Source organism: Chaetodon auriga, chromosome 24 (assembly GCF_051107435.1).
Source record: "Chaetodon auriga isolate fChaAug3 chromosome 24, fChaAug3.hap1, whole genome shotgun sequence".
Lineage (NCBI taxonomy): Eukaryota > Metazoa > Chordata > Actinopteri > Chaetodontiformes > Chaetodontidae > Chaetodon > Chaetodon auriga.
This window is the reverse complement of record NC_135097.1, coordinates 15,031,699-15,058,761: the sequence shown is the minus strand read 5'-3', so window position 1 is coordinate 15,058,761 and position 27,063 is coordinate 15,031,699. Positions and strand designations below refer to the sequence as shown.

Below are 27,063 nucleotides of genomic sequence, written 5' to 3'. Positions count from 1 at the left end.
CTGTGTCTACCTCAGCCTCCACTTATGGCTGTATGGTACACCGGGTTCGTCTCGAGCGTGACGTTCTACCACAACATGGATTTTGCAACATTGTCATTCCTGCATTAACAGGATATAACAACCATGTGCTTTACTGCAGGCACAGGGCTACGCACACACTCATAGAATGGGAGTTACATCATGTTTGGCAGATCATGTGGCGAGTAGCATCTATTGCAAACTTCAGTATTGAATATTGAGGGACAGTCAAACCAAACTGTGAACATTAAACCTCATTTGAGGTCAAATAACAACCACAGCAGTAGGCTGGCTGTGGGAAACTGTTCTCTAAAGTTGTTCTTTGTGACGTTTCACATAGCCAGAGCTAACGTCATCGCCACACTTCACACTGCAACACAAGCTCAGCTGGTTTTGTTGTTACAGGAAAGCCTCCTGTGCTGTGTGCGGCGTCATTATGTGTGTCTCCTGCTGCTGCATGCAAATGTACTTGGTAGACATGCCCCATGGTACATTGACTTTTGTACTTATATAATATACTTTGGGTTTTCTGCCAAAACAAATGCTGTCACGATGCGTAATCCTTTGTCTAACTCTGACAATGAATCACATTACATGCAATAATTAACCTACACTATGGGGTAAGCTACTCCTCACTGACATGTTCCCTTATATTGCCAATGGAGTGAAAAGAGGTAAAATCATGTTTAAATGGGGTATCCCTTTTACTTTTCTAATATAATTCAGTCATCATAAAAAACGGTGGTTAATATGTTAATAGACTACACTGTAGTCTAACATTTAGTAAATGTTAATATGCTGCTCATAAATGGACGAGGGAAGAAATGGCAGTAAAGGATGAACTGTCTTTTCTACATCTTGTAAAGATTTGTGTATATGACCAACCATACGACACCAACCTAAATACCCCTTGTAAATATGAGTTATCTTGTACAGACTAATATCCTGAACCACATCTGAACTTACCTGTTGAATAAGCTTGCTAGAGGTCCCAGTTTCTTTTGTCTGCCATCCTCTTCCTGTCGCAAAATACCTGTCCCCGGATGTGGTCGTACAGGACTCCACAAGTCTCTGGAGTTTCCCAGTGACGATGACAGCGTCACGTCTGAGAAGTGAGCGGTGCCGCTGTCATCCGTCTCTAAGGTGACGATGGCGCTGGAGTCAGAGGTGACGGTGAAATCCAAGATATCTTCATTGGAGACCGACAGCTCGGTGCTCATGCTGGACACGCTGCAGACAGAGATGTCATCGCTGCGGTTTAAGGTTCCGCCCCCAACACTCATCCCCGTGGTGGCGGATAATCTGAGGGCGGGACTGAAGAGGCGGATGGAGTCATATCCGCTGCGGGGGAAGGTGGAAGATTTACGGATGGCGTTGCTGTCATCATCCAAAGGTAAAGTGGCGGGAGAGTCATGAGTGGAGTCCAGGATGACGCCTCCGTCACCTGGGCGTTGGTGGTTATGGAGGATGGGCTCTGGAGGGTTGATCTCCAGAGTTGGGATACCTGAGTCCTGGGAGGACAAGCTGTGGCTGTCCTGGTTCAGGTCTGAGTAGCTTTTCTGGGGGCTGCTGTAGTAGATGGGGGTAGAGGAGCAGGTTGGCTTGTAACTGGGTAAGATGGGCTGGCTGTGCGGGGTCATGCTGGGTTCATGGAAATGGTTGCCGGTCTGATCGTGAAGGTCAGAGGACGTCGGGTGTTTCACTACACAGCCATTCTCCACAATGGCTCCTCCAGACACACCTTCAAAAGAACAGGAGATGCACAGAGGTCAATTTTCAAACATTTTTTTTCCAAACAAGTTTTTCACTGACCAGGATTTAATTAACTAAAAAACTGCCTTTATTGTAAACATTTTACATAAATCTCCCATAAAATAAATGACTTGCTAAAATAAACAATGGCCATAAAACACTATAATAAAAAGCCAGCTAGAGAGGTGGGTTTTAAGATTGCACTTCGATAGATATCGCAGTCATATAACCCTTTCAGCTGCTCTCAGATCCTCAGACAGACTCTCCGAACGGCCCGGAGCAGAAAGACTAATGGCTGCCTCACTGAAGCTTTTTCGTTGTGTACTTTGGAACAACTAAAAAGACTCAAAGTGCCAGACGACCCGAGGGGCCGGCTGTAACTGGAGTCTGTACTGTAATGTGAACGGGGCACCAGTCAGGCTACATCATGCTTTAATACCAGATGGGAAGCTAAACTAAAGGTAGCGTGTATACGCTCTCAGGCTGCATTAACTGAGCTCCTGACTCTAATGAACAGAGATATTTCTGTTCCACAGCTAGAATTTCACAAAATCCTCGTTGCTTCGGATGCATTTGACATTTGAGGAAATAGCGTCTGTGCTTGCTGACAATAACGGCTTTGAATACACGCACTTGCTTTTTTCTAACTAAATAAGCAGGTAAAATAGGAAGGCAAAATATACAGACTTTCCAGGTCAAACCCTCACACTGAGCCTAATGTTTTCGCACAAAGCCAGATTCTTAGCCAAGCTCTAAACCCTGACCAGCAGGTTGTCATGTGAGCCTGGTAGACTTTGTCCCAAAACACAGCAACAGGGCTGTTCCTGTGCAACGGTGGAAATAATCTACAACCAGCTCACCAATCAACAGCAGAATCTGTAAAAACTCATCATTATGATGTACAGCTGAAAAACTGGCATCCTTGACTGGCACGTGTTACATTTTAATAAAAATGTCACTCATCAGGGCTGAACCGAAAGGCCACACCAACACACACCTGCATGTTCTTGTCTTTACAAGTCACACCAAGGTATACACCTATTGTCTAATTAGCTATGCCAGCCATTTCAGTGCACACGCAAGTTGGTTCTGTGAGTCATGATATCACTAGTATCAATAGGTATCAGGAGGAAATCACTTTCAGTTTAGGGAGGATAATATCACAAGCTCTGAACAACAAAGTGCTTCTCTGTTTGGGTTAAGACACTAATTAAATGTCAAACTGGTATTTCTTTAAAGACTGCAATGCATGTGGCATAAAAAAGATTAAGAGATTTTATCAGCTTACAGAAATTTGAGAGCCTCTTTTCAATCTGCAGTATTTGTTATTAACACATCAGAATTTGAATTTCATGAAATTTTCAATTGTCTGAATCACTTCCTTGACAGTCTTACAAACACATTTGGCAGGATGGTGGTGAGCTGTGAACAAGTCCGAGTAAATAACAGTAAAAAAATTATTTAAGCAAGCTCCAAGTCCACTTGGTAATTTAAATACGTGCCAAATTTTAATTGGCTTCAACAATTCACAAATTATCATGAGTCATGGCTTATTAACTGTGGGATTAGAAGTTTAAATTCCGTCCCAGGGAGAGTTTCTTGATTCTTAAAACGTGTGCCGAATTGAAGACGGGGTTCTAACACAAAGGGCTGCCAGACAAGGTGTACTAACTTGAGTGGTTAAAAGTTTCAATTTTCTTACCTTATGTATATTAAATATGAGCCGAATTGAAGACTGGCTTTAAATAATTCACAAATGCTTCATATCAAGGATTATTAGCGGTGTGAATTTACGATATCCGAAGCCATATTTTACTTTAAACATTTTTTGAATGCGTCTTGGCGTGACCTTTGATGCTGCCAGGGAGAACAGCACAAACAGTGTCAGCGCAGAGTTTATGTGGTATGCTGGTTAATCAGGATAACACACGGGCGACCTATGACAATGGCAACACATCATAGTCACCTACCACAGCCGTTGTCTCTCCGGTCCTGCGTACCGAGGGTCGTGTTCGCCATGCTGCTGATTGATGCTACAGGTGGGTGGCAGGTAGCCGCCGGCCGGGGCGGTCCATGATGATGCTGTGACTACTGCCGTACCACCATCACTTCCCTGCCTCCTCAACGCAGCTTAGTGTACACAAAACAGCGCCAGTTTAAGGCCGTGTATCGGAACAAACACATAAATTCACGTCTGGATGAAACAGGCGGACGTTAACATTAACACCGCGTCGAACCGGACTTGCTTGCCAAGTGCACTTGCTGTTGACGCCAACTCACTGATTTCACCAGCGCTTCCTCAACTGGAACGAAATGAAGTTAAAATGCGACACCCGTTTTTTTTTTTTGCTCTGACGGTGTCTCTACGGGGAAGGAAGCAATTCTCCGGTGTTTAGCGAATTCTCTGAACAGGCATATTTCACAAGTTTATCCGGTATCGTTAACATTTCATACCTGTCTCGACGCTTCCGCCGCCATTTTAAAACAAACTTGTGCCGTGAGTGCGGTGTAATCGAGTCAAGAATGCTCACGTCGATGGATTCACCTGTCTGGGACCTGAAGGCATTAATAATCGACCTCGCAACCTGAGTATCTCCAGACGAACATTGTGAAGGTAAGGAAAGTTCATTTCTCTAAACTACCGCCTTACAAGAGATTTTCAACATGTTATAATTATTATTAAGGTTAAAAATATTGTACTTTTATTTGTATAATATCGACAGTTTCGGGCTCCAAAATAGTGTTTTTCTGCATATATATTTGGAATACTATTTCTAAAATATATTATTATTCAGCAATAAAAAAAATGCCATATTGAGTGAAACCCATATTCCTCTTCCTGACTCAATTGATCAATACAATTCAATTAATCAAACTTAATCAAGAAGAGTAATAACGTGGAAAACAGAACAATAGGCGACAATACCTAATAAAAAGAATGATTTTTGGAGCATGTCCTTTGACACTCATATTACAGCCCCTTTGGAACTTGTGGGACCTAAACCTTTTTTCATTACTCCAGAAATTGGCCTTAAAAATGTCACATACAGGCTGATAAGCACAAAAGCGATAGGAATAGTTCATTACAACCTCTGGATGGTATAGTATATGGCCCTTTTTTGTTTTTTAGGTGATAAAATACTCACAAATGATCCAGTTTTCTAAGATAGTAGCCTATTGAGCATCATCAGAAAACAGTGGCTGGTGATGATATGAAGTGCGAGGGAGCTGGCTGTTCTTCTGCATCCCCATCCTGCCCTCTAGCGTCACCATGAAGATACGGATTTCAGATATAAAGCTGCACTTGCATCCTCTCTTGACTCATCACCACTTTGGCAAAAACACTACATAAAAGGGAAGAAAAAGAAAAAGGCAGGGACGTTCACAGGCTGAGGTTTGGTTTATTCCTTTATTAGATGTTAAGAAAATCCACAATGAAACAAAATAATTTACTCAGGGTGTACATGAAATTAGAACAACAGAGCTACTCGGGACAGATGGGATTTAGGAACACGGAGGAAAGGGGAGGGTGGAGGAGCATCTAGGTGGGAATGAAAAGACGAGGAAAACTCAAGTTTTCAGTGCTGGATATGTTCTTCAGACCGCAGTGCAATCGAAACTCGGCGACCCTTTTCAGTGTCGTTCCAAATGCATATACCCTCACTGAATGCATCTTCTCGTCACACTTTTTTTTCTTTTTTTTTGTATTTAAACACGGCCTATCAAAATGGAAGAATTAAATGGAGAAAGGTGCGATGCATTCCTTTCCACTCCAATGTAAGTGCGTTTTGTGACCTCTCGCCTCTCGCACACGTTCACTCACAGCGTGCGCGCGCGCTCAATCATAACATTCAATCACTGATTTAACCTTACTTGTAATTTTTTTTTTAAACCAAAATCTGTTGCTTAATCCAACATAAATAGATGGAGTGTGATGTCTGCATGCTGCATTTTTTTTTAGACACATTCCATGTTTTTTTTTTTTTCTCAGGTGTCTCTCACTCAAAGTAATCAACATGCAAAATGAACAGAATGACTTGTCTCCATATATTCTTGAATGTTTACATGCGCCAAGGTATTGCATAGGACTCTTGAATTCCCCTCCGCATTGCTTATGCAATCTACAATGGCTTACTTCTTCTTCTTTTTTTTTTTCTCCCCTAAAACTATAGCTCTAAAATAATGACAGCCACCTCTATGGTTTGCTTGGAAAGAACTCCTGTCAATAATTTCTGCTCTACAATCAAAGAAAGGTTTTACATTAATGCATCAATGCACTGTCACAGGTCTGAGTGTAGATGATGCAGTATGCTTATATCAAAAAATTCCTGAGTGTCTGATGACTGTCAAAGAAAGGTGACAAGACCCTGAAGTTGGAGTACCTTTCATTCAGCTACTGGGGGTAGGGGGTTCTTTTTCAATTGAGGTGGCATAGCATTGAACAAACCTTGGACCTTAACATACAATCTTTGCATTTTTCTAAATGAGGAAACCATTTCCAAAGCCATGCCCGCAGTAGAGACACCTTTACCTGCGACAGTGCATTACAGCGAGTCTGCTCATATAGTTTTATGAACCCATTAATGGAGGGATGGTTTTAGTTTATCTGTGCTTCAGTTTCATGGTATCGTGACAAATAAATCACCCAGCTACCGTCCTCAAACCTGAAAAAAATAAAATAAAACAAAACAAAAAAAAAAAACCAGCAGGTATTAAGGAATGCACGATGCATTTGTCTGCATGAGCCTCAACTCGATTTTAATTTTCAAAGCACTGGTCACCAGAAAGGCCAGTCCGACCGCACCTCAGAGGGTTCGGAGCCCATTTTGTTCAGGTGTGTTTCAAATTTCGGGGGGTGCATTTTAGCATTTTTTGCGAACGTTAGCGTTCCTGCAGGCGTTCACGTTTCTCTCAGGTGAAGTTCTGGTCCGCTCATTCTGAACCAGTGCCTTCCAACTTCTGTTGCCACACACACACGCAAACACACATAGTGAGACTTTACTCAATATTTCAACAAGATATATTGTAAAACAAAAAAAAATAAAAAATAAAAACACACCTCATATGGAAAAAAAGCATTTGTACCTTAGTGTAATTCTGCCTTGTTTTTGGTTTGACAATCGCCCCGCCACTTGTTTTGTTATATATCTGTTTACTTGCAGCACAAATTGGACAATTAAACACCAGCCAATGCTGATTTTGTCCTTTCTGCTTCGGGGGATGACAATGAACTGAAGAAAAAAAAAAAAAAAAAAAAAAAAAAAAAATGTGTAGAAACTTGAGATTTAAATACCTGCAAGTATTTCTGTTTCAGCTGTTACAGGCCTGAACAACTAAGAGGTTACCTTAAAATAAAAACCAAGCCACATTAAGCAAGAACCGCCATCAGGCAAAACTTCTTTTTTTTTTTCTTCTTTTACAATTTTGCAAAAAGGTGTTCATGGAGTCTGACTGTCTGGACTACAAACAAAACTAGGCTATGCCGTCTACTTATCACAGCCATAGTATGGAACTGCAACTTCAAAAGATTTTTGAACATATTTATAGCACCAATAGTCTGTACCATAAAAATTACAAAAAAATAAAACAAAGTTTCATTCAGTTGCAACACGGGTGTCTGCAGAAATGGCTGTACTTATGTCTCTTCATGATGGGTCTTTACCCCAAAACACAAACTTATTTTTTTCCCCCCTAATTCTTTTACAGCATTGCATTTCAAGTAGATTATTAGTATTTTTTTCAACAAAACTCCTTTTGATTTCCTGTTTTTTTTGTATTTTAGGATTTTTTTATTATTATTATTTTAGCCTCACAAAACCATACTATGTCTACTACTAGCTTTTGTAAGACTATCACCATTCAAAAATCAGACTCATTTATGATAACTTTTCACACATGGGGAATTTCGGGATATTTAGAAGAAAGCTGCACACATTCTCTACTTCACATTCAGAAAGTCGTCCAAACAAACTATTCAAATGAAACTCTCAAACTCTTACACAACTCAAAAATCTCAACATCCTTGTATTACCTTTCTGAACACAAGATGGAAAGTAGAGGATGTGATAGCACTTGTTTCACACAACATTAGGTTCAACTAGAAAAAGAGGAGTGAGACTGGCTGGACGAACACACATGCACAACCATTCAGACACCACCAACTACCAGAATCCTAGTTCAAAAGCAAAATGGTGGGAACAAAACCGACGAGGATAGAACAAAAGATTGTCCCTACTACCTAACTGTGAGACTTGGATGAGGACCAGTGTACAGAAGAATCAAATGAAACAAATTCTAAAATGCCTAAAATGCATGTCCGCACATGGCATCACTCAAAGACAGAACATATTTTTTGAGTTTTCCTATTTTCACTCACTTTTTGTTGATCTGATTGATTACACAAGGTTGTAAGTTAGTAAATGAAAACCAGCAGGGTTATGTGTGGGGGTTCTGGAGGGGGAGGGTCTCAGAAAATTAGCCTACATTAGGTTTTCCAGCTCTGAGATGACCCTGAATCTTTGCTGGTAGAGGTCCAGTCACAAAAGGAGAGGAAGGTTTCCTCTCAACGACAGGTGTCCTCTGCAAAACTGGAGTATTCAAATGTTGCTGCTCCCTGGAGAAAGAAGTCATGCAAAATGTTAAGACTGGTGCACAGGTAAAATAAAATATCCAAGCTGCAGCTGACTGTTCGCTGTAATGTAGCTTCCTTTATCTCCAGCATTCATTACATTTTCTAACTGGGCCTAGAGGTCTCCAGACTGTATCTACTTCACAGAAGTTTAAACACACTGCAGTGTTTGTCAGCTATCCTGCTGTGACCCTTCAGATTCTGTGGCCTAATGAGGAATTTCAGCTCAACTTCTGCTGAAAATGTTGAAATTGCCACCGTTACCAAAAATAGGGATGCTATTTGGATAGCTCACATATTTTGGTGGCTGTAGTGGAAGAAGCTGGTGGTCAGCAGAGTACAGGTCTGTCTCTAGAATTGTACAACCTCATCAATATTTGGTCAATCCAGCTCTTTTTCTATGAGCAGTTCCTTGTGTGTCTTAAAAGCTGACAGGTGACGTATGTCGGTGTGAACACATTTGAATGTGTAGGGCAAAAGCAAGCTAACACTGTTACCAGCAGATAGCCTAAGTATCAAATAAAGTTAACTCAGCAGACTAATTTAATTGCCTCGAACATTTGATTAAGTCACCTGCTTGTCTATAAAGAATAAAGTGTAGTGCTGAAAAAGGTCAGTGACATCCTGACACTGTATCTGTTGTACAGCTTGCCACCTTGTCTACTGTTAATAATCTGCAACAGTGGGAATCCACAGGCAATGACTGATCATTCTTTGCTCAAACGGATATCAATCATGGTTTACAATCAATAAAATGCATTGTGTTTTGGGGTCACTTCCCACTGGCTTCCTCTTTCGGAGATAATGTTATAGATTTACACTCTCCACTCAATTGACCTGTTAAACAATTGGAGTGACTATATCCAGATCCTAAAAGGTGTCATGTGACCAGATAAGATGAGAGAACAGAATGTAAATATTGCTGCAGGGCTGGCTATGTGCTGGGTCCAACACAGGAAATGTAGCGTTTTCTCATTTCCTTCCTGGTTTCCTTTGTTTCTGTGGCCTAAACCAGCTTTACTCTCTAACATGCTTACAGTTAATGGCCTTTATATTTAGGCTAATACTGTTATTGCTGTGTTATGTGTTGGTAACTTCAACTGTTGGAGTTGAATCTACAGCTGTTTTGTAGCTGTGACAAATAACTCCATTTATTAATACACAGACTTCATATATTCTGTTTCTATAATACGTATATGATTATTATCTATTGAGATTGTTGTGTCAGTGTGGATCTGTGGTGGCACAACGGTTTAGGAATGAGTTGGAGAGCCTTTGTTCATCCCACCACAACCATTATACTTCATTTCAAATGCAGTTTCAATCAAAAACAGCACTTTAGAGGTGAAGTCCACCTACAAAGTGTTAGTGAAATAACAGGCAGAAACAGTGGTTACTCTCTCTTTGCTTGTGAATTAAATTTAAACAATGTCTTGATCAGCTCTGCTACCAGTCCTGTAAATCAGCCTTGGACATCAATACAGTAACAACTCCAAGCTCACGAGGTGATCAATCCATGGTCCGGTACAAGGTTTCTCACTTTCAAACCAGATTTCAATCACTAGTCTGTGCTGGAACATATGTGTATAGTATGTTTTGTCATAGTTCAGGACTGGAAGTTTTATACTGCCTAATAACTTCAACCTTTAAAACAATTTGTTGATACTGATGAAAAACACATGAACTGTGTCACTCATTTGATGTTTTGCAACAAAGTATTGTGAAGAAAATGGTAAAAGTTCACAAAATGTTTTCAAAAACAGGTTTACCTGTACACTGAGATCCAGGGAAAAGGGGGGAACAGAGCGTGTTCTGCCACCAGCACTCATCTTGCTGGTTGCCAGTTCCTCCCTGTCCACTTACATTTAATAGAGGGAACTAAACAAGACAAATGAGAAGTGGTTAGTGTGTTTCAGTAAACCACCACCCAAAACATCACAGGTGGAACCACTTTCAGAGCTGTTACGGATTATAAAACACTGTGTGGTTAGGCCAATATGTTTACATACATTTGCTAGCACACTGATCAGTACAGATTGGGAATGTTCAGAGATCATTTTAAGAAACCCTCACCTCTCGCACATCTCCAACAAAGTCATAAGCAATCCCATATTTTGGGATCTGACCTGCTGGCGAACATAAGCAGGACTGTTTTTCTCCTGAAGATTCATCCGTTTGAATCTTGCAGACTAAGACGTCTGTCTCTTCACCTGCAGTTGATGCAGCTGCTGTCGTTTTGCAGTCTAAGCAAATCTCTTGCTCAGCGATTGGCAGGAGGGTACTGGAGCCCTCCTGTGAATCCAGAGAGGTCTGGGCACTCTTCTCCATGCCAGACTTCTTTAATCTGGGTAAGAATTTACCAGATTCCAGTTCTGACTTCCCGTAATAAGGGCCCTCACATTCTGCATCCTCCTCCAGAGGTTTGAGGTCTGCCTGAGGATCATCAAAGACGTCCACCGGCGCCAGGACGGGAAAACTCATCTCCTCTTTGTCAGTCTCAGCCTCTGAATCACTCACTCCACTAGGAGACAACTCTGAGGCTGATATTGGTCGGAAATGAGTCCTGGGGGAAATGCGAATGGCCCTGTACTGCGTCCGGTTGATGCCATATATTCGTGGGTGGAAGGCTTCATTCTCAGAGTCTGAGCAAAGAATAGATTTGGGCTTGAACCCCGGACTGAACGAAGCCATGTCCTCAGGCTCAAAAGAACACTCAACATGGAGGACTTGAGAGAAGGGATTGTTCAGGTTGAAGGATGCAAATGGATATTCTAAACCTTGCTCCTCACTACGCAAGCCTCCGTAAGATCCAAGCAAATCTTCATGGAAGATGAAAGAAAATCCCTTATTCAATCCATCTCCGCTTCCTCTAATGGCCTGGTCACTCTGCCCAAAGGACACAAGAGGCCTCCACAGGGGCCTGTGCCCAGGGGCAAAGCAGCTGCCAGTGTTCATGAACACATCTGTGCCAGTGATGGTAAGCATGTCTGTGCCAGAAGCAGATGCAGCTGCAGCGGCACACTGGAGCAGACTATCTTGGGTGTCACTTGGCGGCACAACAGCCCAATTCTTATCACCACTTAGTGTCTTCAACTCTCCATACACCCCTCCTAGGATGAATGACGTACTCTCCTTGTCAGAGTTCAAGTCCCAGGGCTTGGACGGAGTCATGTAATCCCCAGCACCATCTACCTTGGAGAGTTTGTTTTTGGCTAAGTCCTGTTCTTCTTTCTTGCCTTCCCAAAGGTGATATTCTGATCGCTGCACTGCCTTTTTCTGAGGTCCCTGAATTGGAACTCCTTTTGCCTGCACTTCCAGACAACTGCAGCAGTAACCGCTTGACTCATCTGAGAATAGCGCCTTGCTTGGTTTTTCTGCTCCTTGCCTTGACCTTACAGATTTGTCATCTCCTATTGCAGTCCAAATGTCCTTTATTATCCCTGAGCTGTAGTCATCACTGTGTTGGTTTGTGTTGTCCGAAAACATGCCAGTGCTGTACTGTTTACTCTCATCCTCTTCCAGTGCTATACCACAAATTGACTCCAATTTTGATTTTTTGGTGAAGGTCTGATTTGATGCTGTACTTGCATTGACCTCCTCAGACTTATGGCCAGAGTTTTCTTGCAAAAAATCCAAGATTTCATCCTCCAGATAGGTACCAGAGAGAGGCGGGATTATACAATCAATCTCTTCATTGCCAATTTGAGCAGCATCCTCTGCTGGAACATTTCCCTGCTCATTGTCTGAACGAGTCTCCTCTGAATGTGACCACGGACTGCAAGTTCGTGTTGAAAGGTTAGAACAGTGTTCAGTTTCGTCAAAGGCACTATTTTTGGTCCATATTAGCAAACGAGACTGTTTATTAGAATGTGGGTCGAGACAGCTACTAGAATCTGTGTTGTTTTCGTGACACACGGTGAGTGAGTCGTGGGGAAAAGGAAAAGTGGGGCTGTCATACTGCAGCTCAAAAAGAGAGAAGCAGGATGAGTTCAAACAAGATGGTTCACTGGTGGCTTCAGGAACAGGTGGCTCCTCCAGATTTCCAGATAGTTTGCTCAGGGTGAATGAAACACTATCGAGAAGGGGGGAGAGCCGAATGGGAGAGTCTCCTACAAAGCTTTCTCCATCTATATCTTCTGAAGTAGATGGTGAATAACATCCCCACACTTGAGCCATGTTTTCAAGATCCTCCATGAAGAATCCAACAGATCCCGAAGCTTCCTGTGAGTCCGCCCGTATTGCACTTTTCCCTTGCTGCTCAAGGCCATCTAACACTAAACAACATTCTGCCTCAACGTCTCTTTGCTCTTTGCTTTTTTGTCGAATCATGCTTAAGATCCGACTCTCTTGTATAGAGTCTGAGGCACTAGTATCCAATATGGATTGATAAATATCAACTTCATAGAAGTGAGTGAATTCAGACAGATGCTTGTCATCTAAATCTCTACTATCCTCTGGCTGAGGGCAGCTTGAGGTCCCAGTGAGTTCAGCAGTTTCCTCTTCTGCTTCGCCAGGCCCTTCCACAAAGTGCCCATCCACAAACGAGCCTGCTGCTAGGTATGCTCTCTGGTTGCTCTCATTGGCAATGCAGATTCCCTGGATTCTCTCCGGCAGCCTCTCCATGTCAGCTGACAAGGCGAAGCCGTCGGGAGAGTCTACCTTGCTTCGATATTTTGTTTCCAGCTTGCTTTGTCTGCTGCTGAAAGGTACAAAATACTCTGTGATGGGCTCCGTGTACCAAAGTGGCTCCTCCATATACTCCTTTTTGTTTCTGGCCTCAACTCCGGACTCTTTTGCTTCCTTCCAGCTTGGATCTTTACGAATCTCCTTCAGAGGTCTCTTCCCCTTTTTGTAAAGCTGTGATTGTTTGGCAGCGCCTCCAGTGGCGCTGCTACTGCTCCCTCCTGTATTTCTTCGCTCCTCTTTGTCGATTACCTTCACCTGCAGCTTCACATGCCCACTGTTGCGTGTTCTCTTATTCTTTGCAGCCTCCCTGGATTTGTGCCTTATTCTAACTGCTTTGCTTCTAGATGACTTAGAGTCACCCTGGTTTCCACTTGAGCTTGAGCCAGCCTCACTAGAGCCAGAAGACCAGGATCTGGGTCTGTATTTGCCCTCAGATCTGTGTCTCGTCTGTCTCTTAGAGTAGACTGTGGACTTCTCCTCCGCTGCTGCACCGCCATGGTATCGGTTTTCTTTTTCCTTCTTGCTTCGTCGTTGCTGGCCTCTTTCGTTGGTCACAGTAGTGATGGTACCACACGCCTCGAGGTTTCGCTCCTTTGCAGCCTCACCTTCACTGTTGCAATCTTTTGGGGAAGAGGTGTCTGTGCTGGTCTGAGGGGCTGCAGAGGATGATGAACTTGAGTATGCACAGGCCTTAGCTTTGTTCCACACCGTCATGATCTCTTGGAGACAAACAGGTTTCTCTGACAAAGGAGGAAAGGCTTCATAATACCTGCAGTCACAACAGAGAGAGAAAGCTTGATTAACATACTTTCACAGCAGTAAATAAGCAAATGAATATGGGTGTGTCCTGCAGTCACCTTTTTAAACACATATATTCATAGCAACAATATATATGATGTAGCTTACATTTCCACCTGGTCCTTTGAAGAGGGGGACTCAGCTCGCTCTGGAGACTGAGAGCCATCAGATTTCTTTTGAATCTGTTTTTCTTCTGTAAAAGACATTGAACATTAAAACATCTTATTAGAGCAGTTATTGTTCACCTTTTTCTATTTTTTTTAATCAAAACATTCTATTCTATAAGAATATTCTGATAATAAAGGGTATCACTCAAACCTTTCTGCTTGTTTTGGATGTCCTTTAGTTTAGAGCAAAGCTCTTCAACCAGGCTCTCAATTCCAGAGTTCTGCACAAAGGAGAAAGACATGGAACAGATTTTTAAGAACTCAAACTGAAAACGATAGACAGCTGATATCAATTTCATTACATGATGCACAAATTTATTTGCGGATGTGACAACTACAACTTTGAGCTTGAACAAAAGTTAGAATTGGTTTGAGCACATTCCATTATACAACCATATTTGACAAAGGTTCTATGTTCATGACAAGCTGATCAAATGGAAAATCTTACTATATAGGAATGACAGGAATGACTCTTGATGATGACATATTGTAGAGGTTGACAAAACAAAATTGTGTCAACGTATTTCAAGTGGGACATTTAATACTATCCCAAGAATCCAAAAAATACGCCCTGACAGAAACACAAAATAATAATTTCTTTTCTTATCTCCAAAAACAACCATGACTGAGAACACCCAGTCATCATCGATAAGAATGCGGAGTTCTACTTTGACCCCTAACATGACCCAAAAGAAAGAATGAAAGGCACGGGGTTGACACAAGTCAAGCCAGCTGACTTATGAGAGCTTAAGCATGCTCGGCCATGACTGTGCTATATTTAGCTAGGTGGAGAAATGCTTTCAAAAAAATAAAAATAAAAAGGGCTATGCAACAGGATGAGTGATTGCCTCACCAAGTTCTGAGATACTGAACATTTACTACATATCCTGGTTAGCTTACTGTCTTCATCAAATTGCGCAAAATGATATGTGAAAAACACACACACATATATATATATATGAAAAAAAAAAGGTTGGAAATTAACAACACAACCATGTTCAAATGCTAGCTTAGACCAAGTAGGCACTGTCAAAGCAAATAGGCTCAAACACATCACATCATAGCTGCTCCTCAGTACCAGTCCTGCCAGACTCTTTAGCGCACTCATTTCTAGTTCACTCTTCCAGAAAATGATATTCCTTACCATGCCACCTCATGAAAAACAAAGCAAAGTTTTCTCCTGCCCTGCGCTTCCTCTTGCATCATTGTGCTAATGCTGGTCAGCTGACAGCCGACCAACTCTGCTGCTCGCTGCTGCAATCCTGTGCAGCGTGTGCTGGTTAAAAAATAGACCGCAGAGTCCAGTCCCCAGAGAAGAGCTCAACACTCCTCCTCTTGCCTTGCAGAATCTTCCCCCTACCCTCCCTCCAGCTTTATGTTGTGTCATTCTCAACTCACACCTCCCTCCCACCTCCTACTGCACAGACAAAAAAAGTCAGCAAATCTCCCAGTAGCCTTTTCACTCACTCAAAGTTATGGGATAAAATTAATATACTTCTGGGATATAGGCTCACATGCAAATTAATTCCTTTGAGGGCTATGCACTGTAAGTGAGGATAGCATTTATCATGTGAAGGAACAACTTTAAACAACTGACCTTAATATAACCTTTCCGATGAAAACTAATTGAAATGCTTTAGCCTCCCACATTGACACAGCTTTATTCAGTGTCTATTCACCGTGATTTATGCGATTAATATCTGCATGACTGCACCTTAACAAGCAACAAGGAATACTACAGTAACAAATTCCTGACATAATTATACCAATTACGCCCTCATGTCTTCTGTATTCAGAATGATTTTCATTCAAAAGCTTCACAAAAGACGTGGCAGGTCAAACAGCTCCTGCTTCAATGCTGAAGTAACAACTAGCTTGAGTGATTTAAGTTAACGATTATTTTACAGTACAGAAAAACAAAGCTTGATTAACTATGAATTACTTGATTAACACCACTCCTCATAAACATCATGAAAATCCTAGGACTGCTTACTTCATCAGATGCAGAGCGAAGGCACTGCACAGCAGCTTGCTTCTTCATTTCCTCGAGACTCAGGTCGGTCCCACCTTTCTTCTTACTCTTGCCCCATTTCTTCCCAGTTCCCTTCTCCCAGCCCAAGAAGATGTCATTTTCCTTTCAGAGAAAAGACGCAAAGGACAAACTAGTGTTAAACAGTAAAACAAACAGAAGAAAAACATTGAAATTACACAAATGATATACCAAATGTTAGGGCTGCATAAAATGTCCTTTTTTTTACATTCAAAGCTTCTGTTGAGGTTTTTGAATGAGCTGAATGTCTGTGGTCATGTTATGACATCACCACCCTAAAAAAAATCCTTGAACACTATTCTCAGTATGAACACTGAATAGTCTTTTTTTAATTAAACTGACTTTCTTTAATGAATACAACTCAAGAGTTTCATTAACATTAATATATATAAATACATATAAATATACCTGTATGTATTTATAGCTCTGATACAGTTGCCTCTCTCTGTCTGTAGTCACCACTCTGTAGTCTTTCTCAATGTCCCACCCACAGTGCTATCTGATTGGTTACACAACACGAGTACTAGCCTATCAACAGTGAAGAGCACATGCACAGACTGGAGTTGCTCCGGTGAGCAAGCAGAGCTGTGTTTCAAAGGTAAGGCAGCAGATATAGCTGACGCTGCAATAAACATCCCAATCCTCTGCAGTGAAGTTGCAAAAACACCACAACCTTATGATCTTACATATGTTGATTTAGACTTTGAACGTCAACCTTATAATGAAGCTTCAAACTTTTCGATGCAGCCCTACTAAGTGTGTATAAAAATTTCGATACAGGCTTCCATAGCATAACAATCTGTACACAAACGCAGCAAACAACCTGCGTATCAATACATGTAATGACAAATGACAGAAATCAAAGGAGGAATTATTCAGTTATGGTACAGAGCCAACATTTGAAAGAAAAGCCCCATTGTTAACCTCTCCTGGCAAAGTGATGTCTTTTGCTAACAAGGCCATTATATTCACAGACTAACTTCCCTTCCTGAATAAAGCCCACTGCCCACTCATTTAATAATGCAAAACACAAACTATGATTTTCTTTCCTAAGCACTAGAAATAACCCTTTAAGGTTATGGAAGCCCACCTGGTCCTGCAGGTCGTAGTCATAACTGTCATGCAGGAGAAGGCTGAGGACATAGCGGGTGTAAATCATGGCATCAATCCCACACTTCTCAAGCTCCTGGCCAAGCCAGCTTTGTACTGGACCCAGCGACTGGAGCAAGGACATCTCTGAGGCAGGCAGGGGGCCCACGAGGGGGAAGGGGCAAGAGAGGTTTTCAGGAGGAGCAGGACCGTCTGAATCGGTGCTCACTGGACGCATGGGACCTCAGGTGTTGGCCATTCTCAGGTGGAGCAGTACAGAGAGAGGACGAGGCAGAACCTTGGGAAGAGGGGGCAGTCACTCCAGCAGGACGCACTGAGGGGGCTCTACATGGGGAGACATGTAGGATGTTTTTTTTTTCTTTTTTTATTGCTTTGAGCAAAAAAGGGGATTTTACTCGTCAGGCATGGCTTATGCTGCTGATAGATGTCAGCTGCTGAGCAAAACACAAGACGTGTTTGCGTCTCAGTCGGAGGGTTCCATTTTCAGGCTTCGTCTTACTTCACCGGCACGACCTGAAACAGAGCAAGCATGCATCAGTTTCTCTGAAATAACTTTTAATGCTGAATTCCAGCATTTGAAAAATTAGAAAAAGACACAGTCAAAGACCTTATGCTTAACCCCTACACATAGCCAAACAAGCGGAAATGGAAATGGAACTTAGATTTTCTTTGAACTTAAAGGGAAAAAAACAGGACAAATTTCATGATGGATCCTACCACAACATAAAAGTTTTGTTCCTTATCCCAAAGGATGTTTTTAATGACTGTTCATAGCCTTGCTTATCAGCAAACTAATGGGCTCCTGAGAGAGCACAAGCTCTTTAAATAATGCAGACAGCAGCCACAATCATGACATATTGTCGTGGTAAGCCCTCTTTAAAATGATGAACAGGTCAACCAGAATTACTGATGACACAACCAGAGAATCAGCTTTAAACTATGATGATGTGTATTCCTACAAATGACCCCTCACATTAATATGAAAGTATCTCAAACATCCTAGTTATTCAACTCTGTATGTACAGTGACCCTCATGTTAAGTAAATGCAATCAAACATAAGAACTACGTGACAGGAGAAGTTCACAGAGCCACATCAGAAGCATCCAACTGGTAGCAAAGCTTTGTAATACTCCTAAAACAGGAAGCCCCACTTAATTCATACTTTTACTTGTCATTCCCTCTATCACAATCACAAAAAACATTATATAATAGTTTCAACTGTGAGTAATAAAACCGAACATGACTTGAATAGATGCCCATGACAAAACAACTACAAGCAATCTCCAGCAGTTGTATGTATGTGTGTAACTGACTGGGTAACGGGCAACGAAAACCCTTCTGTCAAGTGCATGTGTTTTGTGTGGCAGCACTGGATTAGGGAAACGACGTGAAGAGCAAATGGAGGCTGCACCGACTTGATTGGCTGGCCCGGTCGTCACTCAACAGTAGCGTATTATAGGTTAGCCGTTAGGGACGTCAAAAGGGCAAAATAAGAAGCTTTGCAGTTTGGAACCACACCATTACAGCAGTCATAACCTTTTCGTAGAATGACATTGTGTCAGTTAAATAAATACTGATGGAGAACAGTTGAAAGGTTAGCTAGCTTCATCGATAATTGCTAAATATGGCTGACCAGTGCCTACAACCCAGCTGTTTCTTCAATGCTCACTAGCCCCGGCAGCTAGCTCCTGACTGCACGGATCCCATTCCAACTTTATCCGACAACCCATTACTTAGGAAAATTATTCTGGCATGGAAAGGAGCAAAATAATCTGTTCAGTGTCAAGAAGCGAGCCACCTACTTTACTAGGGGCGTACTGTAACGTTGTGAAAATACGTATTACTGGCATTAACATTAAATTGCTGGGCTAGAGCAGAGCAACTACAGAACATACAAGAACGATACTTGAAATTAACGTTAGCTAAGTGTTAATGTCATTTCCATATAGATATACCACAGAATCGGTGATTTGGTAACAGGTGAAGTGTCAAGTAACGTTCCACTGACTTTTGATATTAACGTCGGTTAGCTAGCGTCACTTTGCAGTCAAACGGCAAGGTTAGCTGGACCACCGACCTTTAGCTAATGAGCTAAGTTAGCTGCCCAGAGCTGTTCGTCTGCTGTCATTAGACAGTTACTGTATGTCCGTTTACCGAACATGTACCATTCGGATGAGACAGGGCCCATTTCTTTTCAGTTAATTGAATCAGGTTGTCTCCCCGTCCCATCGAAGGCTAACGCTAGTTTGGTAACGTTACATCGGGCAGGTGAACGACGAAGGCTGTTTCTATACGGTGACATTCGAGCCCTGACGGTTCTCCATTAAATAGTTAGCTAGCAAACAGCACTAATCGTCCGTTAGGCCGAGTCTAAACTTTTAGTCGGAAACGTAGCAACTAATAAGCGAAAAGTCAATACAATATAGCAGAGATGTGCAATTCAAATTGAAATAAGTGCTTTCACGTACGATTGTTGTTGTGACCGAGGGGGAGGAGGAGCAGCTGCCCCGGTAGGCTACCAGAGGACTGTCAGACGTTTCCCTTCAAAAATGTACGCCATATCGTCATACAGCGAGAGAGTATCATGACTAAACATGAAACACTAAACGGAGGCAAAAACACCACTGGGTGAAGAGAAAACCCTCAGCCGGGTTACTTACCTGCCGTGGGCTGAAGTAAAGAGGAGCAGCGAAAGGGGAGCGGCTATTTCTCTCCCGCTGCCGTTCCGAGCTCGAGCTCTGGAATCCGCTGCGGTAGCATCGCGTATCATGGACGCCGACAGAAATGGCGCTGTTTTCACATCCAGTGCTTCTTCAACAGCGTCAAGGAAACTGACGACATTTCGGCTCAAGCAGGAGGGAGGTTAGCCCTGGATGACGCTTAATACGTAGAGCCACAATGTCCGCCACCGAAAGCCCAGTTTCATTCAGTGAAGGACTCCTGAATGCGCCACCCTCCGCGTTCGTATCCAGGCAACAAGGCAAACCTCTGCCGTCCTATTCGTATAGGTTTGATTCCTCCGCTGGGGTATTGCATCAGAAGCCCAACTAGTACTCTTATCACTTGTACTCAGAGTAAAGGAGAATAATGAATGACTCTGAGCAGATTGAACTCAGCACTGAGAACTAACAGAGTGATTCAATCTTTTCTTTCGGGATTGCTTCTGAAGGAATTTGTCAAAATAAAAATACACAAAACAAAAATAACTCTTATAGAAAAAAAAACATTGTTTATGTCTAAATAGAAAATATTAATGGAATAATATGGTTTTACAGCATCATTATTTTTTGGCTGTAGCTTTGAGTTTTTAGGCTTCTTCCACAGACAGAACCGGTAATTATTCTCTTTACAAAATGTAACTTTTTCAATGATATTTCTGACAAAGTAACCAAACTTTGACAAGCCAAATTTGATTTTAGATTGATTTATTTAATTTTATTTGAGTTCAGATTCCTGATTTTCTATAGAAATATTGTACTTTCTTTCCCGTGGTGTGACTGAATGCATAATCATTAGCAGAAAGATCTCACACTCATAGCTTGGAATTATACCATTTTTTGGACTCAGATCAGCAGATGAGACAGCGTTTGGCCACGAGCACTCATCGTAATTGTCCATGTGGAGATCAAGCAGGAGAACAAATACAAGCACCTCTGTCAGAAAAAGCTATTGATTGTTTTTACTTTAATCAACTGAGGAATCACTCATGCCTTCTCTTTATTTATCACTGTTTGGTCAAAGCAGAGTATTCCTGCAGCTTTACTTCTTATTGTAATCACTAATCACTATCACTATCACTACTATCAATACTGCTCCCGTCACTGTACCTCTATTAGCCGCTCCTATTACTACAACTGTGGTTTTGCCATTACTACCAGTACTATTTATAGTGCTACTGCTCCTCAAGAGCAAAAGTGGCACAGTATAGTGAGATCTTGTAACTTGAACCAGCAACCTTTTCCTGCCTTTCAAAGCTACTAGATAAGGTTACTACTAACCAGTGTGTGTGTGTGTGTGTGTGTGTGTGTGTGTGTGTGTGTGTGTGTGTGTTGGGGGTGGTGCTTATTATTTAGACTGACCACCTGCCCCCAGTCAGGGGTCCACTGTGTGGCACACTTCATCTGCCCTTTGACCCCAGGGGTTATGACCTATGAGATGAGTCCTATAAGGCCTATTGACCAGCTGTTTACACTCCTGCCTCTACACACACCCAAATACACATAGAAACACACACACACTCCTGTGCTCCGTTGCCACCTTGCTGCATTATGTAATTATTTTTAAGTGAATGTGTGGTGAGTGTGTGTGTAGAGAGAGCAAAGAGGAGTTTGCGCATGTGCACCTGAGTGCAAAAACTTAAGAGAGTGCAGAAGTGTGTGTGAGGTGTGCGTATTTAACAACTGACCCGCCATAAAGGCAATGTTTGTCATTTTACTACAGTTCCCAGGGTCCCTCAGGGCCAGTTTGCAGACTAATATTGAGCTTTTGATGTTTATCTGAAGCCAGAGCGCTGCAGCCAAAGGCCAAACACAAATTGACCCTCTGCAACATAGAGGCCTGATCGATGAGGAAGCTGTGTGGCTTTTCACCATCAACATACTGCACACACACTGCAAAACATCCTTTTCAGGAAGTCGTTAGGCACAGAGCTTTTGAAGAACAAGCCCAAAGACTCAATATGAGATTTGTTAAGATGGATTTTTTTTCCCCCTTTGTCTGTTCTGTCCCGCCAACTGTTTCTGTCTTTTCTGCCACTGACAAAATCTCATCTGAACCTCAGCGATGGGCACGCAACCTTGTGGCGACTTAACATTCACAGAGCAACATCTCAATCTGCAGCTGCTCTTTGCTCTGACAGCTTTCTCATTTGCCAGTGTTAATTGAGAGTCAATTTGGAGCAGATGGCACAGTTAAAAGATGCCCCTTAATCCTCTCCCAGGAAGGGGGTTAGGGAGATGGGGGGAAGGGGTGTTGGGGGGGGGGGGGGGGTTGCTTCTTACTCATTACGCTGAATGTTTGTGAGAGCAGAATGTTTCCTACAAGGTTTTCTTTTCTTTCCACCTTAACGGTGAGTTCGGTGCCATCTGAAGTGAAGCTGGTTTATCATCCACAGGGTGGGTCACTGAGGTAAATCCTTAATTAGTCCCAGCTCAAGAGGTAGATAGCTATACACACGTGGTATATTATACAGGCTCGCTTGTTTACGTTGTCTCTGTGTCCTAACACAACCTCATAAGCAACAATGAAGAATGCAGAATTTAAATGGGCCTATCTAGATCATCTAGGGCACACCTGCATTGACATTCAGGATAATGCTTAAAACACAGGCCACTCATGCCTGATTATATGGAGCCTGACCACAACGCCTCATTAGAATCAAGCCCCATGTTTGAGTTTTAGCAGCTTTACATGAATCTATTGTGTAAAGTCCCTCTGGCTAGTTTTAAACCCGATTTACTACGTCTGGTTACACCATTAAAACTAGCCAGTAAAGATGCATAAAAATTAGATTTATGGAAGCAAACAATTAGATTAACTATTTAATTGCTAATCCTTTGCAGAAAAAAAGGTATTTATTTTATTTATATATGCATACATGGTGAAATATGCATGTGTCAGAGTATGGGCTAATAGGCCTTGTTGATTCAGCCACTCATGCTATCACAGGCGACATTATTTGTTCTTTCAGTTTGACCTTATTAGCATAACATTTTGTAATTTGAGGTATTTTGTGTTATTTTTGTGAAAAGCAAGTGTGAGGTCTTTGTCAGCACAGTACCTGGCAGTTACTGGGTGTAAATATTTAGTATGTAACAGTTCATCTCTCTATAGGTGAGAACTAGTATGTGTGGTGCTGTTTTAATTTACCTTATTTAATTTACATTAACCTAACCAGCGTTATTTGGTCATTTCGTTTTTAGCTAATATGAGAAGATCTTTCTAGTTTACATCATTATCAAAGCGCTTTCTGACGAAGTTTCAGAAGCGTACGTTGACCATTTTTCCCAATAAGAGTTTATTTCAATAAAAGCTGATCATATGCTCTCCACATTATCGTTTGACTGAACTCATGGAAGCTGTTCATCATCACCAGCGCCCAGACAGTCACATGTCAGGGTTCATCATCGGACGGTCTGACACCATATGTGCGACAAACTGTTCTATTCCTAACCATTCTCGCCTCCTGTAAAGCTTGACACACTTCTCACGACTCTAATCTTTTTACAGAATTGAGACGCTTCTCCATGAAGAGACCAATCGCAGCTTGAAGCATGAATTAAAAAGACCAATCAGGACCTTTGGGGAAGAAACAAGTCCCACCCCAGACAAACCATATGACTCTGGTTCCTCTTTCTTGTCTCCGAAGCTGTTTCCCACCGTCGACTCTGTCTGGACTCTGCGTGTGTGAGTGCATGCGTGCATTTGTACGAGCCCTCACACAGACAGCTGTTACGGCGATTTGAGTGATGTTTTGTTTCCCATGCTGACAGTTGTGCAATGCTTCCACTGGTACTGGCACCAGTATATCATACCTGACCTCAGGCCATTCAGAAAGACAGAAGTCATGCTGTGTCTTGCAGAGATAACCAGGCGGCTAACCTTTATCAAGAGTGAAAACATTAAAACCAGCAGAGGGGAAGGGCTGCAGTCATGTGTTGATTTAAGGTTGAATTTGAATAATATTAAGAGCTGATCCAGGTTTGATGCATTCCTGTGCGATTCGTCACTTATTTGCTGCCAGTATCAGCGGTGGCAGGGAGCGTGCTGTGTTTTCAGTCTCTCCATTTCACATGATTTACATATAATTCTGATCAGCAGGCTCTCTTTCACCCCTTTGTGGTCTTAACTTTGATGCTGCAATGCTAACGGGACATACATAATCTGCAGTCAAGGGTCCGTCCAAAGGCAGTTCACGAGGCTGAACGGCTCAAATGCAACTAATTGTCCTGACTGTAAGAATTTCAGTTAATTCTTTAGCAATGAGACTATGATTTCCTCATCTATGTATATTGTAAATATCCTTACCCATAAAACTAAAAAAGTCTAAGCCGAACTATGTCTAAATAAATCACACTTAGTTGGTATTTTACTAGAGATAAATAGAAGGAAACTTTAGTTTCGTTCAAATACATCAGTGAAATATCATTTCCAGAGGAAACCTGCCTTTCACACAACATTCCAATGACTTAGCTCCCACCTTTATGACAACATGCTGTGTGTTCCACCATCGGCAGCACATACTTCTTTCTTTGTCTAGACCCCACTGGCTGCACTCACGTGTGGTGAAAGGTCAACGTCAGCGGTAAACATGTACAATCCTCTTTATGTTTGATCAGGGGAACTCATTAGCACATGATCTAAAGAAGCTGACTTCCCTGTGACTCAATTATTACTCCAGCAGGGATATCAATCAGTGGGTCAGTCAATACAGATCAATCAGTGTGATGGCGTAGGATTGTTCCTAAAAGTCACACAAAGCCACTTGTAGCATGACCGGAGGCTCTTATAGCAGCATTTAAACACCTTTAATCATTGTGTCAGTGTAGCATCTAACATTATCCCATTTAGTGTTGTAGAGCGATGCAATTAGGCCTTCAGACAAGTGTTTATTGTCGTCATTTGATGAGGATAATTGACTGTTGAGTAAAGGAGAAATATGATTGTGTTAATAAACATCTGAACCCTTGAGGAATTTCAACTGCTGATTTCGAAATGTCTCGTCTTCACTGGTGTCAAACCTCATGCAGGGAGATCAAACCTGGGTGCACTGCAGGGTTTCCGTGGGCGCTAATGGCTCTGGATGAATTTAGCTACGTGTGCTGGCTGACGGTGATGCAAGGATATAAGATAACTCTGACAATGAGTAAATGTGTCTGCGCCGAAGGACTTCTCCAGGGCTGCTGACGATAAAGTGGTACAAAGTCTCCCTGTGTTTCACTGCATGTGTGTGAGCGAGCGTGGGGTGTGTGTGTGTGTGTGTGTGTGTGAGAGTGAGTGAATAAGAGCATCAGACAGAGAGCAGGCCTGTTTGCAGCAGGACACTGCACAAACACTGCTACTTACGTCACAGGCAAGTGGCTGTAAAAGCAGGAAAATGTGGATTACATCATGAGGTCACAGTCTATCCACAGAGGGCCTGTTATCAGCACAGTACAGGTATGAATGCGCTCTCAATGCAAATAGCATGGCCTGACAGCCCTCTGTTAACCCGTCTGCTGTCTGTAGACGACGGCTGAGTGCTGATAGCAGGTATACAAACTGCTCGCAGGCAAACAGAGCTTGGACATTCTTCTTTCTTTCTCTCTCCTGCAGCCGACTCTGTTTGCTGTCGTTGATCAGAGGCGGCCGAACAAAGAGAAATCATCTGAGGAGATAGAATCGGGGTTTTAACGCAGATGAAAAGGGAACTACAGTCCTTTGCTTAGCGGACACATAGCAGTACGCATGTGCTCCAACTGCTTAACATGCAAGAATCACCTGGTTTTTGTTCATCGTTAACAAAGTGTGCAAAGCCGGCATCTTTAGATAAGAGCAGGTGCTGCTGAATATCTCCTCTGCATTGATGGATAAGGGTTTTTTTTTTTTGTCCGAAATCCCACATAAATGTCAATGCCTGTATCTTATTTAAAACACATCAGTGAGCCTCAAATGTGTATTGATCCACCACTGAAAATAGTCCCCAACAAATGCAGCATTTGGTCCTGTTTGAGTGACATTTGTTAAAAACTACTAAAAACTGACCATTATTTGTGTCTTTTCATCAACTTTGGTGACAATAAGAAAATTCTAGAATAACGTCCACAATCAATTATCCTTTAACAAAAAGACAAAACATATTCTGCTTGTCTTCATGATGGCAACAACAATATTATCTTGCATCTGCACTGCATTCATGTTACACTCTGATGGGAACGTCTGCTACTAAACGGGCCACCATGGGAAGATTACCTAATCTTGAAGTGCAAATATGCTTCTCTGGGCTGCATGTAGGCAAATATACACAAGTGGCTGTTTAAGTCATGCTTCTATGCTACATTTCTGTTTGTTTTTGCCTGAGTCAGCCACTCAGCTTGCTTGATGGGTTGAACGACGCGTGTTTGACATGCGGGAGGTGTGCACGTGAGCTCCTCTCTGAGTCGAAGGAGCGTTTGGTTTTTGCCTGCCCCTCATTCAAGTAGGTTAGAGTTGGTGGAAGTCATAACTTTGATCCATCGAGATAAGCTGTTTCCTGCTTCAGGCTTGCGCAAATGTTAAGAGGTATATTTGTAGTGTGCATTTAGCGGCTGCAAATTCATCCAAATTAAATGAGGATACTGTGGTTGGTGTTTGGTTTTATTGGGGCTGTTAGTTGATGATGACCACTGACTGAGACTAACAGAGCAAATCTTCATTGTGTACCATTACATCTCTGGATGTATTCCAGTCTGTACGCGCTCATCTCAACACTGCTAAAATCAAATGACATTACACAGATCAAATGGAAGCTCCACTGTCATATGTCCTAGGGCGATGTTGCAATGACTTAGGCTCAGTGGATTTTGTCATTCTCTGGTCCTAAACCTGTTCCTTGACACTTCAAGGGCACAAATAAAGCAGTCATGCCTTGGGCCAGATAGTAAAATGTTATTCCAGGTTTCCAAAAATTCGATTTTGTCGAGCAAATAAGCTGCAGCTCCTGCACACGGAGCCTATCGCACCATAAGCCTGCTTATCGTGTGTAGGTCAAAGGTGGCAGTGTTGACACCACCGTCCGCTATGAGGCTAAGGCTGCGATGTGTTTCTTTGTCCTCGCCGTCAGACTTCTAGAGCTTCTAGGTCATGTTGATAAAGACAACACAACAAACGTTATCAG

At 42.2% G+C, this 27,063-nt stretch overlaps 2 protein-coding genes across 2 annotated transcripts in view; both read right to left on the bottom strand.

Annotated features, from left to right (window-relative positions):
• The window catches only part of tbc1d14 (TBC1 domain family, member 14), a 30,110-nt gene extending 25,854 nt beyond the window's left edge, over window positions 1-4,256 (bottom strand). The window contains exons 1-2 of the mRNA XM_076724790.1: window positions 3,741-4,256; window positions 985-1,759 (exon numbers count right to left, since the gene is read on the bottom strand). Coding sequence (XP_076580905.1) covers window positions 985-1,759; window positions 3,741-3,789 — 824 coding nt within the window. The 5' untranslated portion in view covers window positions 3,790-4,256. The remainder of the gene's footprint in view (window positions 1-984; window positions 1,760-3,740) is intronic.
• Window positions 4,257-7,296: 3,040 nt separating this feature from the next.
• Window positions 7,297-19,999, bottom strand: kiaa0232 (KIAA0232 ortholog). The gene is made up of 8 exons (XM_076724530.1): window positions 19,871-19,999; window positions 17,190-17,722; window positions 16,043-16,183; window positions 14,201-14,270; window positions 13,991-14,075; window positions 10,472-13,853; window positions 10,168-10,276; window positions 7,297-8,383 (listed from the first exon to the last, which is right to left on the bottom strand). Exons 2-8 carry the CDS (start codon window positions 17,424-17,426, stop codon window positions 8,367-8,369), a joined length of 4,041 nt encoding a protein of 1,346 aa, XP_076580645.1. The 5' UTR covers window positions 17,427-17,722; window positions 19,871-19,999; the 3' UTR covers window positions 7,297-8,366.
• Between the last annotated feature and the right edge of the window lie 7,064 nt (window positions 20,000-27,063).

Excerpts from the sequence above, each read along its gene's own strand:
- kiaa0232 (XM_076724530.1), bottom strand. The coding sequence starts at position 17,426 with ATGCGTCCAGTGAGCACCGATTCAGACGGTCCTGCTCCTCCTGAAAAC. Across the intron at positions 16,184-17,189 it reads ACTACGACCTGCAGGACCAG|GAAAATGACATCTTCTTGGG; the intron begins GTGGGCTTCCAT and ends TTTCTCTGAAAG. Across the intron at positions 10,277-10,471 it reads TTGTTGGAGATGTGCGAGAG|TTCCCTCTATTAAATGTAAG; the intron begins GTGAGGGTTTCT and ends TGTCTTGTTTAG.